At 42.8% G+C, this 18,740-nt stretch overlaps 1 protein-coding gene across 8 annotated transcripts in view; it reads right to left on the bottom strand.

Moving 5' to 3' along the window:
- Positions 1-1,156: 1,156 nt before the first annotated feature.
- Positions 1,157-18,740, bottom strand: part of PTK2 (protein tyrosine kinase 2) — a 377,826-nt gene continuing 360,242 nt past the window's right edge. For 6 of the 8 annotated variants that reach the window (XM_045007657.1, XM_045007659.1, XM_045007653.1 and 3 more), the window contains 5 exons: positions 18,333-18,439; positions 15,183-15,191; positions 12,825-12,980; positions 12,033-12,113; positions 1,157-2,431 (listed from right to left, as the gene is read on the bottom strand). In XM_045007657.1, the coding sequence (XP_044863592.1) occupies positions 2,219-2,431; positions 12,033-12,113; positions 12,825-12,980; positions 15,183-15,191; positions 18,333-18,439 (566 nt within the window). In that variant the 3' untranslated portion in view covers positions 1,157-2,218. The remainder of the gene's footprint in view (positions 2,432-12,032; positions 12,114-12,824; positions 12,981-15,182; positions 15,192-18,332; positions 18,440-18,740) is intronic. The other 2 variants (XM_045007654.1, XM_045007656.1) reach the window with 1 other exon arrangement.

The following is an 18,740-nucleotide window of genomic DNA, read 5'->3' as shown; positions in this document are numbered from 1 at the left end:
TTCAGTTGATGCTTTGCTCTCAATCCCACCACTTGTGCAACACTGGATTTCCATTTTTCTTGGGTTAAACGCTGAGCTGCCTGAGCATATTATGCTGAAGCAGCAAAGAAGTTGGACAAAGATCAGAGGTGTCATGAATGCCCCTGCACTCCCATCTATCAATAAAATAAGCAGAGTAGTTAAACCTACATTTCCATGGTATTTTGAAATATATATGGAAAACTACCTGAATGTTGGTGTTCAAAGTCTCAGTGCAGGCTCAATTCTTTTTTTTTTCTTGGCTGAATTCATGTCTATATCGCAGGAGAATGGTAACTTCACTGGACTATGTTAACTGACAGCCACAGTTATAAATAAGTTGACAATTGAAGTAAGTATATCCTATTTTAAAATTTATTTGAATGGAAAAGCAATCAACCCATCCCTAGTTAAGGAGGAAGCTGAAATTCTCAGAAATAGCCCTATTTTCAACTTTATCTTCCTGAAATTTCAGTTCTGGGAAATTTTGGTTATATAAAATTAGAAATGCATAGTATTTTGATCCTTTACATTAAGTTCACTTGTTTTTAAGGATTTTGTAGGGGTTAATTCCTAAATGGGTTAGCCTAGAAACTCCACATAATTTCACTGGCCCTGCTGAGATGCCTTAGGGTGTTTTTTGTTTTTGTGGTGTTAGTGGGAAGATTTTAGCATATATAAAACAACTAGGGATTCCTTAAAGCCAGGCTATCAAAAGACGGGAATGCTGAGGAAGGGGCTCTGAGGGGAGAAAATGGCTGCTTATTTATGCTATCAGGACAGGAACCCGTGGAGCACGGGGAAACTGAAGGATTATATACTGCTGAAAAACTTGATTTGCCTTAGCTTAAGCTTTCTTGCTTTGGGGGGTTTTTAGACTAGGTTGTAGGAATGTGTATTTTTTACTCCCTGAACTTTAGGACTGGGTGGAGAAATGCTCAGCAGAGTTGTGTGTACCTAACATGGAAGGATTCACCAATAAGGTCAGTTTTTTGGCATTCCTCCCGACAGTGCCCTTTTGTTTTTTTAAGTCTATATAAACGGTTGAAATTTAGGATTGATGAGAAAAGCAAGGTCAGAAAACTCCCCCAAAATGCTTTGTGCTCTGCAGCGTAGGAAGAAATGTTACAGCCAGAACTTCACTGGTAACACCTTTTTAATAGGTCAAAGTAACTGTACAGTTCATTATATTCTTCCTGAGAATAATTTATATCCCCCATCAAACCAAAGGGAGCATGGTGGTTTTTATTTAACAGAACAGATGGTATAACTGGAAAAAAATGAAAGAAAACATTCACACTGCTCTGCTGTAACTCCTCCCAGGCAAGATAGACTCAAAGATGGGTTAGTTAACTACAGTGGGTTTAAAATATTCAACATGGCTTTAATCTTTCTGTATAAATTATATAAAAACGGGGAACACATATGGTTACAGAACTTCTCTTCTAAATGCGGCTCTGAGTTGCTCTGGTACAAAGCAGCTTTTTGCTTCCAAGGAAAATAACATTGCTACAAAAAACTGGCAAGTTATTCTGGTGAAAAGACATACAAGAGTTTTCAGTTGTGTTCTACAGCTAGTTTCCAAACAAACGTTTCACATATCCACATAAAAGTAAAAAGCAGAAAGATGAAGAGGGCTTTAGTTTCTTTTGAAATGACTGAAGTCTTGAAAATATAGCTTTTAAAATTTTCTTTCTCTGTAAATTGTGATTAGCATATTGCGACGTAAGTGTTCTAATAAAAAATTCCAGTCTGGATAGCTCGCATACTGTGGGCAAGAATTCTCAGCCCTGAGGTTTCCCAGAATTCTTCACTTCACAATATTTTTCTCCAATCTGTAGCTCGGACAGTCCTGGCTCTGAGATTGTAACCTCTTGGCAATTTTAGGTAATGCACATCCTATGTGACGATGTAAAATGTCATTGTTTTCCCCAGTCACGATTCCCAAGGGCTTCTGTACAAACTTCATTCTGTGATAATGCCACATTTTGAATCCCAGACCATCTGGTAAAAACATGGTTAAACTTTTATAATGAGAGAGAGAGAAAACCAACAGCTGTCAATCAGGTCTGATGAAGCAGGAGTCACTGGAAATCCTGGACTATGCAGGGTTAATCCTCACCACTGGTGGAAGGCTAGAGAACATCCTTACATGAGCAATATTCTTAAAAAGAATGACAAAAAAATTCTTCCTCGGTGTTTAATGGGGTCTGGACTGACCAATCATTTTCAATTTGGCTTGATCAATAACATCCAGCAAGTTTTTGGCATCCACAGCCAGAGCATGAGCAGCTGTGAGCATTTGCTTTTTGTATTCCTGCTGCAGGCTAGTCATGACGTATTGCTGGGCCAATTTCATCTTGTTAATCAGTTCAGCCAAGTCAGAGTTCAATAGCTTCTGTGCCATCTCAATCTGGAAAGATACAAGATTCAGTCAGGTCCTGCAGGCAGCATTTCATAGGAGGCAAATTTGTTGTATCACACTCATAATGGAATTAACAACGCAGTGTACTCCCACTAAGGGAGAGCTCCATCTTTGCGGGTAAAACCTAGAGCAGTCACTCTACTTTAGATACCATATTGTGGCCTTCATCTCTGTAGCCAACACACTGGACAGGGCAGAGTAGTAGTCGTGCTGACTCCAGCAGCTTCCTCACCTTACTAAGCTCTGCTGGTTCTAATGGGTTTGGTCCACTGCAAACTAGACGGAGACCAAGAAATCACTCTTCCAGGCCAGTGAACAGCCAGCTAGTGTTAATGACTATAGGACACTATTCACCAGAGCTGGATTTGAACCTCTGTCCTAGACAGTGGTGCTGGAACAATTATTAGAGTGTGGGTGCTGAAGGTGGAAACCACGTATTTGGGTCGTTATTACTGCTTCAAGCCATGAGATGCGGCAGCACCCCTAGTTCCAGCACCTATGGTTGCAGAGATCAGATTCCTAAATCTGTTTCCAGGTTCCTAAATCATCCCCTCTCAGGCCTTTTTCTTAAAATTATTTTGACATTGATCATCTAAGCAACAATAAAATACAATAAATATGAAGGTGTAAGCTACAGATATTTTAACAAACCACGCAGCAGGTGAAGGTAACCATTTGGAAGGGGAAAGTCACTGAACAACTCATACTCAGAGTCATATTCTTCTAGCATTTTCAGTGACCCCTGTTCATTCAGATTTTACAGACACAATGACTTGGGGAAAAATTTAACCCTCACTCGCTAGGGCCTCAATTTTAAGCAGTAAAGTAAACTCAGTCAATTCTCCTTTAGAATTAGGTTACTTCTGGATATTTCCTGAACAAAGGCTTCCTACTGCACCAAGCCACACTGAAATATCTGTTTGAGGAGTTTGGTATGCAAATCATAATTTCGTGAGAGAGATTAAATTTGAACCCAGGAATTAATTCCCACATGGTGTCCCTGAATTGGAATCCTAAATCCCACATATCCAATGCAACACTTTTCCCTCTAACTCCTTATGTGCCAGGGTGTGATGTGTGCTATTAATTTCAATGAAATTCAAGAGTTCCCAATGGCTGGCAGGATAATTTAATGATTAAGACACCTGTCTGCAGGAGGAAGAAACCCCCAAAAGTTAACACTGCTCAGTAAACGAAAGAGAAAGGTACTTAACTTGTACTAGTAACTGAAGGTTCTTCAAGATGTGTGATCCTTATCTGTATTCCACTGTGGGTATGCACGTGGTCCTTGCACCCAGAGTTGGAGAATTCTTGAAAACAGGGTTAGTCCGCACATGTGCCCCTGCTCTCTTCGTGCCTCCAACCGAGGTGATAAAGGGCAGAGCAGACTGACTGCCTCTCCATTTCTTTCTCTATTGTGAATCCAAGAACAATCCAAAGTAGAGGGGAAGGAGGGTGGATACTGAAATATAGATAAGGACCATACAGCTCAAAGAACCTCCAGTTACTACAAGGTAACTTTCTCTTTGAGTGCTGGTCCCCAGGTGTATTCTATGGTGGATGACTGACATACAGGAGAATGCATCAGTGGAGTGCTGTACAAAGCCTAATCTCTTGCAAATGTGTGACTGGAACTCCACACAGCTTTTTTGCAAATGTCTCGAAGCAATGACACTGATGTTGCTTGTGCTCTGGTAGAATGAGCCCTCACCCCATGAGGGGGAGGAATGTTAGACAGCTTATAGCAAACTAAGATACAGTGCGAGATCCATTTAGAGATTCTCTGAGAAGATATATCTTGACTTTGAACTCTTTCCGCTACAGCTATAAACAATCTGGGAGATTTTCTGATTGTTTTTGTCCTTTGCAGGCAAAAGGCCAATGCTTGTCGCACGTTGAGGGAATGACATCCCCTTTCTTTTTCAGATGCATGTGGTTTTGGAAGAAAAACACAGGTAAGTGAATTGACTGTTCACGTGAAACTTTGAAACTACTTTGTGGGTGAACTTAGGATGCAAATGCTATGACTTTGTTTCTGTGGAATATGGTGTAAGGTGGATCTGTCATCAGTACTCTGAGCTCACCCACCCTCCTGGCTGAGGTGATGGCTACCAGGAACAGAACCTTCAAGGATGGGAGAATCTATTTCTCTTCTTTTCTCCTGTCAGGAGATTGGAAAAGGACTGAATGTTGATTGGTAACTGAGAGGACATGTGTAAGGGACTCAGGAACTAGAACTGTCTGGGTGAGTTGGGGTGATGAGAATGACTCATTTAAGAAGGAGAGCATCACCCTGAGAGTGAAGACCTAGGGCGTTTTTGGAGCAGTATATGTTGCATTTTCTGTTTGTTTGAGAGGCGATCAGGTCCCTTGTGGGAGTTCATCTGGAGGAAAAATACTGTTCACCATGGAGTTGTGTCACACCCACATGTGGTCAATAGTGAAGGGTCTGCTGAGGGAGTCTGCTAGCACATTCTGATCCCCTGGAATGTAATTTGCAGACACGATGATTTGATTGTTGATGCACCAATATCATAGGGTGACCATTTCTGCACACAGAGGAATGGATCTCGCTCCTTGCTCGTTGATGTAAAAGATGGTTGTCACATTGTCCAACATTTTGAGGACATGGTAACATTGAATTAATGTAAGAAAGGCTTTGCAAGCTTCCTGGACTGCCCACAATGCCAGAATATCGATGTGCATCTTGGTGTCTTGGGAAGTCCAAATGCCCTATGCTATGTGGTTGTCCAATTCTGAATGGTATTAAAGGGTTTCTAATGACCTGATCTATAAGGTCGTTCATCATTTGGAATCTGTCTCTCAGCAGATAAGGTCTTGCTGTAACTGTATTTAAGGATGGTCTGATGAAGTGTAAAGTCTGTGTTGGAGAGAGGACAGACTTTTCCAAGTTTACGCTGATGTCTAAGAGAAAGAAGGAATTGGAGCACAGATGAGGTGAATTCGTAGGCTTCTTGGCATGTCTTTGCAACAAGAAATCAGTTGTCAAGATAAAGGAAGGTGGTTAAGCCATAATGTCTGATATGGGCTGTTACTACTGAAAAGACCCTGGAGGCAGTAGCAAGGCTGAAGGGGAGCACACTGTAATGACTATGGTTGGGGCCCACCATGAATCTGAGAAAAACGTCTGTGAGCAGGGTGAATGTCCACATGAAAACATGCTTTTTTCAGACCGAGAGCTGTAAACCATATGCCCTTTTCCAGACGTGGGATTACAGATGCTAGTGTGACCAGGCAAAATTTCAGTTTGGGAATAAAATGGGTTGGGATGGCAGAGATCAAGGATGGGTCTCCGGCCACCTTTCTTTTTGGGTACTAGGAAGTAAGTTGAGTAAAAACCCTTTCCTTGCTACTGCGGAGGTACCCATTCTATTGCTCCTCGCTGCAAGAGGGATTCAGGGCAGGGCTCTGGGCTCTGGAAGGGAGTTAGGGTGAGGGAGGAGAATCTGACCTGGGGCAGGGGGCTCAGTGTGTGGGCTCTGGCCAGGCAGTGCTTACCTCAGCCAGCTTCTGGTCCATGGTGCAGCAGGGCTGAGGCAAGCTCCCTTCCTGACCTAGCTCCGTGCTGCTCAAGGAAGTGGCCACCATGTCCGGTCCCTAGATGGAGGCACAGCCAGGCAGCTCTGTGTGGAGCTTGCCCCTGCAGGTGCTGCTCCCGCAGCTCCCACTGGCCGTGGTTCCCGGCCAATGGGAGCTGCGGAGCTGAGCCTGCAGCTCCATCCTGGGGGGCGGGGGGGCGGCGCTGAGGCTCGGGGCTTCCAGCCTGCAGTGTGGAGATTTGCCACAGGCTGGATGAAATTAAGCAATGGGCTGGATCCGGCCCGCAGGCCGTAGGTTCCCCACCCCTGGGAAACCCTTAAAAAACCTAGATGACACAGAATGAGCAAATATGGAAAAGCCCTCTATAAAAAACCTAGATGACACAGAATGAGCAAATATGGAAAAGCCCTCTATAGTTGGATGAAAGGCTAATACTGCAGGCAAATGGACCTTAATTGAGCTAACTGTTAACCCTATTTCTTCAGATCCATCAGATAATCCAAGATTACTGAAAGAGGCACATATCCAGTGGGAAGCAACAATGACAGCACCAATGGGAGACTCTCTTTCATTTTTGCAGGTAAGTAGCACAGGTTGACTTCTTTGAAATATTCAGTAACACCTGTTGCTCTTCCTCTGGGCAGGAGGATTTTAATCCTGAGAACCATCGAGGACCCATGCCTGAAAGCAAAGAATCCCTACATTGGAGTGAAATGAAGCATGCGACCCACATCCTGTGAGAGGAGATAAGGAGTAGTCAGGAGTTTGAGTAGGAGATGGATGCATAGATGAGGCAGGTAAGGATACCAAGCTTGTCTAGGCCAGGTTGGTAATATAAGGATAATCCAGGTTCTGTCCTGTGTGATTTTGTTCATTACCCTGAGTACCAGTGGAGTCAGAGGAAATGCACAGAGCAAACCCTTCTTCCAGGATGAAAGACATGCATTTCCCAATGACTGATGCCTCAGACCCGCTCTTAAGCAGAAAAAAGGGCACTTCTTGTTCCTGGAAGTGGCAAAGAGATCCACCTCCAGCAGACCCCTTCTTTGGAATAAGTTGTGGAGAACTTGAGAGTCTAGCTCCCATTTGTAGTCCTGTGAGTAGTGTCTGCTGAGAACATTGGCTGTGGTGTTTTGAATGCCTGGGATGCCCTGAAATTTAGATCTGATGAGCTATGCACTAGTTCCATAGCTTGGCACACAGAGGGGGATCTTGCTCCTCCCTGATTGTTGATGTAGAGCATGCAGCACATGTTGTCCATCATGGCCCTGATTGATTTGAAAAGAAGTAGGAAATGGAAGTAGGCATTCTGGTCAGCCCTGAGCTCCAACAGATTGATGTGGAGATTAGTTTTCTGAGCTGTCCACCTACCCTAAATTGAGAAAGCATTGAGATAAGCTCTCCATTCCAACAGCGAGGTGTCTGTTGTTGAAGTTTGTGATGGAGGTGGGTGACAGAAGGGAATGCCCGGGCAGACACTGAGTTGATCTTTCCATCAAGCCAGGGAGCTCCTCACTTATAGAGGAACCATCACCTGCCTGTCCAAGGTGTGTCTGACTGAAGAATAGGTTGTTCAGAGCCAACCTTGAATGTAGTGAAGGCATAGCTTTGTGTGATTGGTCATCGAAGTGCAAGCTGCCGTGTGTCCCAGAAGCTGAAGACAGTTCCTTATAGTGGTCCAAAGACTCCCCTGAATTGTCCATACCAAATCTGACAAAGTTACGAACATGTCTAAGGGACAGAATGGTTCCAAAGAAGCCCCTATAAACTGAATCTTCTTTAGGGGGTTAACATGAATTTCCTTATACTGAGCTGAAGACCCAACTCTTGGAAAAGAGCAAGGGCTGTCTGGGTGGAAGACAGAACTGCTTTGTAAGAATGGCCCTTGAGTAGACAGTCGTCAAGGTACAGGAAGACTAGGATCTCCTCCTGTTGGAGGTAAGCAGCCGCTATTGCCAGGGCCTTGGAGAACACCCTGGGGACATAGGAGAAACTGAAATGAAATACTCTATATTGGAAATGACCCTGACCCACAGTGAATTGTAGATATTTCCTGTGTGAAGGGTGTATGGCTATGTGGAAATAGGCATCTTGTACGTCGACAGCCGAAAACCAATCCCCCTTCTCCAGTGAAGGAAATATAGCTGCTAGAGTCAACATCCTGAACTTTTGAGGCTTTACAAACTTGTCTGGATGTCTTAGATCTACGATCAGCTTCCACCCTCCAGCCTTCTTTGGTCTGAGGAAATACTTCAAGTAAAACCTCTTGACCCTATGAGGGGGAGGGACTGGCTCTATTGCTCCTAACAGGAGAAGACAGTTCACCTCCTGTCTTAATATAAACTCATGAGGAATTGAAGAGAGCGAGTGATGTAAAATGGATGATACAGCTTGATGTTATGACTTCTGTGATCCACTCGTCTGTAGTAACCCATCTCCGGGAATGCTGGAAATAGGAAATGTGGTCCCTAAAGGGAGCATGATGGGCAAATTGGTGCGGCTGTAAAACCAGACGGATTTGAACCCTCAACTGGCCTATCAAAATTGCTGCTTTGAACATTGTTGTGTGGTTGTGGGGGTCGGTGGGCAGCCCTCTTTCTCTGAAACTTATGTATTTTCCTTTGAGATTTGGTGGATCTATGGAATCCAGAGAACTGAGCAGGATGCAATCTCTGGGCAGTTCGTGACCTATATGGTCCCATGTTTGTAGGTATATATATGCCCAAGGAACGTAAAGTGGCTCTAACGTCCTTCAGTTTATGGAAGGGCTCATCTGTGGTCTCCAAGAAAAGCCTATGACCAATGAAGGGGAAGCTTCAATGGTGTTAGACTCATAGACTCATAGACTTTAAGGTCAGAAGGGACCATTATGATCATCTAGTCTGACCTCCTGCACAATGCAGGCCACAGAATCTCACCCACCCACTCCTGTAACAAACCCCTAACCTATGTCTGAGTTACTGAAGTCCTCAAATCGTGGTTTCAAGACCTCAAGCTGCAGAGAATCCTCCAGCAAGTGCCCCGTGCCCCATACTTCTCTCTGAAATCTCAAAAGCTGGAGCCATAATGACCTGTGCATAACTACTGTTGTCAAGATGGATCTGGCAGCAGTGTCCACAACATCCAAGTATGCTTGAAGAATGGTCCTGGCCAATAACTGGCCATCTGAAATGATGGACTGGAATTGCTCTCTATATTCCTATGTCAGGTGTTCAATAAAGACCATCAATCTATTCTAGTTTGTGAAATTGTATGTGGCATCTGATAGTTTGTGATCCTGAATTGCAGGGTTGATGATGAATAGGACTTACGTACAAATAGATCCAGTCTCTTTTGGTCCTTGTCATGTGGAGTAGACCAAGATAAATGTTGCCTGCCCTGCTTGTTTACCGCATCCGCTACTAGGGAGTTAAATGGAGGGTGGAAGAACAAGAAATCAGAGTCCTTACGGGGAATATAATACTTATCTGCCCTTTTACACGTTGGTGGAATAGTAGCAGTTGTTTGCTACACAGCCTTAGCTGGATTAAGGAGAGCCTTGCTGATGGGTAACGCCGCCCTGTAGTGTGCTGCTGACTGTTGGATATCCAACAGCTTGAGTTGTGAATCCCTGACCTCTTCGAGTGGAATTTGAAGAATGTCAACTATCCTGTTTATAAGATCTTGAACTTGCTGAAAATCACCAGCCATGGAAGGTGGTGTAGGCATAACAGCTTCATCTCGAGACAAGGATGAGATTGGTGTTGGATAGGTGTCCTCTTTATCCATCCTGTCCTCCTGTTCCTCAAATGCCTCCTCCTGTGTGGAGGCTGGTTGGGCAGGAGAAGACTGAGCAACCCTAGGCTCCCTTTGAGATGTTACCAGTGGTCTGGAGAATTGCTGTTGGCAAGAAGTCCAGGGATCCCAGTATCACCACCGGAGAGGGGGCCCATACAGGAGGGGGGTGGCATACTGAGTTGGTTCCATCACCTTTGATGGCAGTTGCAATCTTCCCTGTGACTCTCAAAGAATGTGTTCCTGACAGGATATGTTGGGGAACACTACACTGAAAGAAGGGACTGACTGGAAGTCCCTTTAATTCTCCTCAATATTGTTCAGTGGAGGAGCCCACATAGAAAAGGTTGGAGAGTCCTGCAGTTCTGGGAGATGGCAGCATTCTTGAGACTGAGCTCTCAGTACCAAAAGATGCTTGATAACCATGTGGAGTGTGGATTCTGGCACATACATTATGGACAGGTCTCTCACATATCTACACTCTTGCAGAAATTGGTACTGACATGGTAGCCAAAGCTGATGGTACCGTGAACGGCAGGTGTACTGATGTAGGTGCCAATGGAGTTTGGCAGTGTTGCTTGCTCAGTACCAAGGGTGCTGAATGGACAGGTGCCAACAGCGGGACTGAGTCTGACAGTACCAGATCAGGGTGCTTATGCTTGCCCTCCTTGTCCCTGGATAGAGGGTACAAGAAGCCCTTTTGGAGCCATGTCTCTCTCTCAAGCTCCAGGGCTTTCCAGCTCTGCTGGCCTCGGAGGAGGAGTTCTTCAAGTCAACAGTACTAAGCCGAGAAGTTAAAGCTTTGAAGACTGTAGATTTTATGTGGAACTTGGCCTTTTTTGGAACAGGCTCCTTCAGATGAGAGTCCATACATGTCATTTTGGGAGCCCTCTCAGAAGCCTACAACAACCTCCTCTTCTTAGAAGAAGCCTGTGCCAAGGTGGAAAGGTCGCTGGATCTGTGCATAGACAGATGTACATGGGGCAGGTCCCCATACCTGATTCAGATGCTAATCAAAATAAGTGCTCCATCAATAACAATCTGAGCTTAATCATAGAATCATAGAATTCAAGATCAGAAGGGACCATTATGATCATCTAGTCTGACCTCCTGCAAGATGCAGGCCACATAAGCCGATCCACCCACTCCTGAACTAATTCTCTCCCTTGACTCTGCTGTTGAATGATCCAAATCATGATTTAAAGACTTCAAGTAGCAGATAATCCACCAGCAAGCGACCCCTGCCCCATGCTTCAGAGGAAGGCGAAAAACCTCCAGGGCCACTGCCAATCTAATCTCCCTGTTCTTCCTTGTCCTTGACTTGAGAGCTGGCAGAAATTGCACTTTTGGGAGACATGGGACTCCCCCAATCAACCATCGCTCACAGGTATGGCCTCTCGGCAGGAGAGGCACCATTTGAAGCTTGGCAACCCAGGCATGCCCTGCCAAGACGACAAGGCTCTCCAAGGAAAAAGAAAGGAGAAGAAAAAACAAAGTATCCTCTCACTACTAACACTTACTAAGTAACTATAACTACTATTAACTAACTATACTAACAAAACTTAGGGCTTGGCTACACTTACAAATTTGCAGCGCTGCAGCAGGGTGTGAAAACACACCCTCTGCAGCGCTGCAAATTGCGGCGCTACAAAGCGCCAGTGTAGTCAAAGCCCCAGCGCTGGGAGCCGCGCTCCCAGCGCTGTCCGTTATTCCCCACAGGGAAGTGGAGTACGGACAGCGCTGGGAGAGTTTTCTCCCAGCGCTGGCGCTTTGATTACACTTAGCGCTTCAAAGCGCTGCCGCGGCAGCGCTTTGAAATGCAAGTGTAGCCAAAGCCTTAACAAACATCTATAAGAAGAATATGAAATAGCTGAGGCACGCTCAAGGTGAGCACACTAGAGCTCTGTCTCAGGCCAAGGCAGCAGAGAAGGAGCTGAGCCTGAGGGTGGTTTGCCTGCAAATCCCTATATAGCCTTGGTATCCTGCATGAGGAGGCATAGGGCACAAATGTAGGCCAAACAGGCACTGTTAGCAGAAAAATCTCCAATGAAGGGCTCAAGGCACAAGTGCACCGGAAATGGAGCACTCATGAGGACACTACTTGAAGAAGAAATGTGTCTGTATGTGAATAAATTAAAAGGATCTAGTATTTTAATATTTATAAAAGCTCACGCTACAATACATGTAATTATCCTAGTTGAAGATGACTTAACACTTAATGTACTGAATCATATATGAGCAAATCCTCACATACCTCTCGATGAGTGCTTGCAGGGAGCACTGGAATGGTCTCATCTACTGTTGCCAGTAAAGTTCGTAGTGCCAAACCAACTTCCTAATAAATTAAAAAAAAAAAATTAAAGCAATATTATAACAGGACAGAGCGCAGCACAACAATGCACCGATACTTTCCGATTTGATTACTCCCTTTCAGCACTATTTTATTTCTTTCATCTTAGGTATGTTCATTTATGCCTATGGATACAATTACATCTCTTAATCAAACACCTATTACATCTTTAAAAATTATTGTGGCTGTCAAAGGATTTAGGGTGAGAATTTCAAAAGCTCTCAGTATTGGCCTAAACACTTTGACCACTGACCAAAATGAGAGCAGTGTTAGACCAATGCTGCTAAGTGGTTTTGAAAATCCCACCCTGAATTTTTTGCTTTCATAAAATGGAAAAATGGCTTAACCAGAGAAAACACAGATACACACCAAACTGACAGTGGCTGAAGTATGTCAAAAAGTCGATTTAAAAAATCCACGTTTTCTTTGTAAAAAGTAAAGAAATTGCTGCAGACCGCATTCAATTCTTCATGATCATGGACAGTCTAGGGTAGACTGATGATTGTAATGATTTTTCAATATCCTTCAAAGCACCCCTGCCCTGATAATAAAAATCATGCACGCACAGACTCAGACAGGTATTTCTACTCACAAGCTTTCCAGTGTTACGCAATTGTTCTATTTTATGCATTGACAACTACAGTGCCAGTCAGGATAGAAATAAAGGAATAATTGAAGAAAATGGCATCTTCTTACCTTCACCATGGGCACATACTCCTCTGGAGGGGCAGGCTGGATTTTACTGGACATTTCTATTACAGCTTTCACCAGTCCAGTTACATTCTCATAAACCTTGTCATTGGAACGATCCAAATTGGCAGTGGGGGGAGGGCTGATTTCCTGTGGCTGAAGCTAAGAGCAGAAAAAGATGCTGTTTTTCCCCTCTTTCCCCAAGAGATGGTGCTAGATTACTTCACAAAGTCAACAGAACTCCAGGATATAGTTTGCTGATTTAAGAAAGATCCTTCCCTCTACACCCTCTGAAAATGTACCCAGTGTTCTTTTTGATTAAGCGTTGCTATCAAATCTGTAGGTATTTCAGTCTAATTGTTTTTTGACTGAGTTTGGTTAGTGAAATGAAGTTGAAGGAATTTTACAGCATGAATTGTTTGAAGAGCTCCCCTTATGACTCGCTGAACAGAACAAGCAGCATTGAGAGAATCTGGGAATGAGAAGTACCGAAAAATATTTACATCACATTTAAAATTCTGTAGAGGTTCTCAATTGCAGAGATTGTTCCCTCTGAAATTTTGCAAGAATTCACCTTCAAGGCATGCTAGTTTTAGGGAGCAAATTGTTCAACCTGACACTTGAGTTTCAAACCTCTCATTTTCTCAGCAAAAACTTAGATCATATTTATTTTGATATAGGAATTGGTAATTCACACATTTACCTGTATGGTTAAAAATACAGATTTTCCTGAAAGATAAAGAAATTGACTCTTCACAGTCTTGCACCTTATGAAGTCATTTACACCTGTGCAAATAGATGGGGCACAATGCCAAATCTTAATTCTTTGCTTTACACCCATTTTGTACTTACTCTGCCTGGGTGCAAATAATAACACAAAGCTCAAGACAATGAAGTATGAGAGTCCAAATTTTCAGACAACTGTTTCAATCTCTCACAGCTATGTCAAGGAAAAGTTGTTAGCAACATACTCAGCAGCAGAGAGGAAGATTACTGCAGTGTATATTACCAAACATTTTGTTAGTGGAATCCACATGGAACATTAAGGAAAATGGAAATTTATTTATTTTACATGCTCAGGATTAAAGCACTGCCAATGCAGCTAACAAGACTAAACAGTTTCAAATATTTTCTCTCTGGTAGATCAGAGAAATACCAGCTATATCCTGCAATCCTTAACTCAAGCAAAACTCCCATAGATGCCCAGCCAACTAAAGCTGAATCCAAGCAAGACTGAGGTAATCCTGCTAGGAAGAGGAACAAACTTTGAAATACTTGGCTCCTCTGTTAAATCCCCCACTCTCAACAGCATCTGCCCTTAGATTGTAAAGCTAGTCCCCAACCTTGAAGTTTTTTTTAGACACCTTAGTGGTACTGGATGATCAGAGCCATTTTGTAGCAAAAAACGTCCACTTGCATCTGCAACTGAGTAGTATTCTGCTCTGTTGGACAGAGACCTGGTCACAGTGATTCAAGCATTTGAGACTTCCAGGTTTGATTATGACAACCCCTTATATCTAGGAATGAAGCTGCAGACCTCGAAAAAGCTCTAATTGGTAAAAGCACAAACTGGTACAAAACAGAGCACTCCACCAAGTGTATCAACACAGGTCACTGTGGACACATCAACCCAGAGCTCTGCTCTCTACACAGACTCTCCATGTTCTATGGTTCTGTCCTGCTATTCAAAGCCCTCCATGAAACTGACCCCAGTTACCTAGATTGCCACTCTTTCTGTAACTATGGCAGCTTGATTCCACAGGAAGCGTGAGGCTCATGAAAGTAGAAGGACTGTTCATAGAAGCTGGGCTCACACTATGGATCTTACTCCCAGAAAAGAAAAACGACCATTGGCCTCACCACTTCCAGAGTAAAATGCAAAATTCATTTCCTTGGCTTAGCTTTCCCTCAATAAATTCTTATGCCCATTCACACACAAATGTAAAAAAGCAAACAAAAAGCTATTCAAGCTTAAGTCTACAGAGTGAAAAGAAAAAACAGAGAGCCTAATTTGTATTTTTAAATACCTGGGAAGCACTCAGATACTACAGTGATGAGGCCACAGAAATGCCTAGGTACTTTGCCTGAGTAAGGAATCCAGGATTTAGCACAGAGTAATCCAGTTTTGCTGCATTCCACTAAGTAGGTGCTGATAGAAAATACACCGATAAAGCATTCATCTCTTACACTGATGGGAAAATGAATATTGTTATTGGTTACGCTGGTGGTGCAAGGTGGTGTGAATTCTAGTAAATTTCAGTGACACAGTAGTAGAAATTAAACACTTAATCATCTCTCTTGTCAAGTCACATGCAAAGCCATTTGTGAATAGCACGCGCACGTACACATACACTCTGTGCTTACCCTCCATGGCTATTGTTGAGCAGAATATGTGGGAAGGTTAAAGAAATTTACCAAAGGAAGGGAAAAAAAAGAAAAACAATATTAATAAAATGCAGCAGGAAAAACCCCAACAAAACATGTGCAGCAACAAGAGATCAGTTAAAAAAAGCCTGCAACAAAAATGCATTCATAACAATTTTGGCTGGCTCATGTTAGCTATTGGTCCATTTGTTATGGAAGCACAATGTCTGAGCAATCTTCTTAGCACCCCAGCGCAGGAAGTGAAGTTATTTGCCATGCACCCATGCTTACATTTTACAAAATAAATGGGGAAGAGGACATGCAAAGCTCGACAGGAACAAACCAATCTGGCAAATAGAAAAGTGGTAAATGGAGTTAGGTGTTTTTTTCATAGTAGGAAACAGTGTACTAGGTGAAATGCTGGTATTTTTTAACATGACTAATAATCCATTGCTTGATAGATCAGGCAGAGGTTGCATAATTCTTGCTTGAAGATTTGTTTTTTGAAGTTCTCATAGTAGGAAATATTTAGTCATCTAACTGTACTGCTCTTGTTCATGAAGATTCTTGTTTAAGACTGTGGTTACAAACTACTGAGAGACCATTTTGGACTGATTACACATAACCTATTTGATTCCTTTGGCTGGGTCTTGGAACGACAGAATAAGGGTATCTGTAGTTCTTGATACTTATTTTTTTTCTCTTTGCTGTTTCTATAGCCAACACCAACACTGCTCCACCACAAACTAAACAGCCAGGGTTATCTTCACATGGTTGGCTGACTTCCCCTGAACAAGCAACTGTATACTGTACATTTTTTTTGATGCATATCTCTCCACAGGCTCCAGGGATTAAGAGCCTCGAGTCTTGTCATTTTTACTTGTATTCTGGCATTATGGAAAAGGGAGTTAGGACTTTATAAGTTCAACCGGCACAGTTTGCAAGAGGCTCATTTCTTTATCATATTTTTATGCACTAATGATCCCAGGAAAATAATCTTTTTAACTTGGAAGACTTTGACAAAGCCAGGTTGTATTCACATACAAGCTTCCCGAAAGAAGGTAAGACAAACCAGTCTCAGGAAAAACAGACTTTCAATGCAGAAAATTAACACAAAGCCATTTTTCCTCTGAAAAGAAGCCACTAGCTCTAGCCACTGAGAGTCTGTGAATCTTTTATTAAATCTAATGTCTCCAATTACCTTTGCATTATACTATTTGTCTGGCCCTGGTGTCATAGGCATATTTTTTCTGCAAATACTTTTAACATTCATCAAGCGTTAGTATTTATAAGGGAATTCTAGTCAGAAAAGCTGAATTTAGTAACACATCTGTTATTGCTTTTTACATTTTCTGAGGTTTGGCAACTTGAAAAGCACTGGCCTCATTTTGTAATAAACAGTTTAGCTCTAAGTGGCCTGTTCTGTTCATTTATGCTGATTCTGAAGCATTCAGATAATCTCAGAACAAAAAACAGAGAGAAAGAGAGAAAGGACCTTGTGGAAATAGTCCATTTTTGCTAAATGCACGGCTTCAATGGTTTGTTTTGTATTTCCCAGCTGGGGATGAACTGGGTTTCCGTATTTTTTTTCAAAACTATAAAACAGGTAACATTAACCATACCAGTGATGTCCACCCCCGCAAGGGAATCCAGGTCTTCATTGCAGACTCAGGAAGGCTAGGATTGGATGACAGGGAGTTTCTCTTTTCCCTTGAGGCATGTTTGTAAAACTTCACTTCAGTGGTCCTTGCTTTACATCATTATTTATTTGTATTATGGCAGCACATAACTTATATGGCTTTTGGCCGCTTATGTTGGACAGTGCAAGTTTAGCTGTGCTATAATGTTTTCTTCACCTTTTCCCTCTCAGGATATTGTTGGAGCACAAATAAATCACCTCTGTGGCCACTCTTGATGCCACCAGCTGAGAAAGTGGAGGCAGGGGAAAGAACGCTGTTGCTTGAGCATTCTGGGTCAGTAATATTACAACAGGAGAAATCAAATTTTCATGGTGCCATATTTTACTCCAGAGGTGAAAGGAAAGGATGCCAAGAATAAAACACTGCACTGCAGAAAGTTTGTTTCACTGTTACAATATCACCGACCCAGAGTTCCCAGGCAGCATCATATATTGCCCCTGAAAAACTGCTCCCACTGAGAACAGCTCCAGCCTTTTCCACCTCAGGAGGCCCAAAGGCCACTTGAGTTTCAACTTCCTGATAATTTACAAGGCAAACAAATCCCCCAAAGCAGTGAACAGACATGTTTAAAGGTGAGCTGTATGTTAAGAAACAAATCCCATATACGTCAGCTCCCGGAAAAGGGGCACTCAGCACATGCAGCTTTCTTGCGCTTTAGGCCAAACTGCGGCATCCACTCCATTGGGCAGAGTTTTGCAGTGTCACAGTCACCATGGAATCCCGCTTGGGGGATGAAGGGATCAAGTGATTGTTTAGTACATGGAGCAGTTCTGTACACTTTTACATGCTGCTATTTCATCTCTATCAGAGTTGAAACAGTGAACAAGAAAATATTTGCAAAACCACATAATATACTTAAATGCACCATTTACTGGGCCCTTCCCCACAACACCCTATCAGGGCTCTAGAGGAGCTATGACATTGCAGCAAGAAGCATGCTGGAACATCACAGCAGAGAGGGGGACAAGAAAAGAAGTCCCGTGTCCCACACATCCTAATGTGCAGAGGCATGCACCGAAGTGCCTAGGACACCTAACCACTATGTAAATAATCATAACATTGTTGAAATAAAAATAATTGTGGTTATGCTATTTGCTTTCCACTAATTATGGTCTCCTGTACCCCACATATCAGTTGCTCTTCAAGTTGGAAGTAACGGCAAATGAAACGCCAACTAAACACAATGGCAGGTGAATGGGGATGGATTGGGAGAGGGAGAGTATGTTTTCAGGAATTCTTGTTCCAAACAAGGTCTGACTGGAGGGAGATGCAAACCACAGTAGCAAACAGCCAGTGGGAATATGTCCCATGACAACGTATTCACTTACAAGCTTCGGTTTTGTTTTCACTTTCAGCATTAGCTCCCACATTAGTAATTGTTGATGATTCTTTTTTGGTGCATAATGAGCAATTAGTTAAAACATACTTCATATGACACTGAGCAATGTACCTTCACTCCTTCATTGTAGCTGTCCACAGGGCTGTTGAGACTGGCAAGGCTACCCAAATGGCTGGGGGCTCCAGGACGAGGTGGTTTCTTTGGCGGAGCTGCATGATCTAGTTAACAACATATTTTGCACACCTTACAAAAGGACTCATTTATTATATTGACTTTATAACATTTTGGGAAGGTATTCAGCACACTGAATAAGCTTGTTCTATTTCCGTTTATGAAAACTCCGTCTGCCAAACTATGCTTCTATCTTTATTTCAGCTAAAGGAAGTAAGAAACTAAAAGATCCCACAGTCTTTTTTCAAGCCTTGAAACAATGAAGATAACAGCATGAACTTTTTAATAAGGCCTCAAAAATCTCTGCCACAAATTTGAAAATTCTGGGGCCAAAAGTTCGGCATTTAA

Source organism: Mauremys mutica, chromosome 2 (assembly GCF_020497125.1).
Source record: "Mauremys mutica isolate MM-2020 ecotype Southern chromosome 2, ASM2049712v1, whole genome shotgun sequence".
Lineage (NCBI taxonomy): Eukaryota > Metazoa > Chordata > Testudines > Geoemydidae > Mauremys > Mauremys mutica.
Note: the sequence above shows the minus strand (reverse complement) of the source record. Positions and strands in the feature narration are given on the sequence as shown.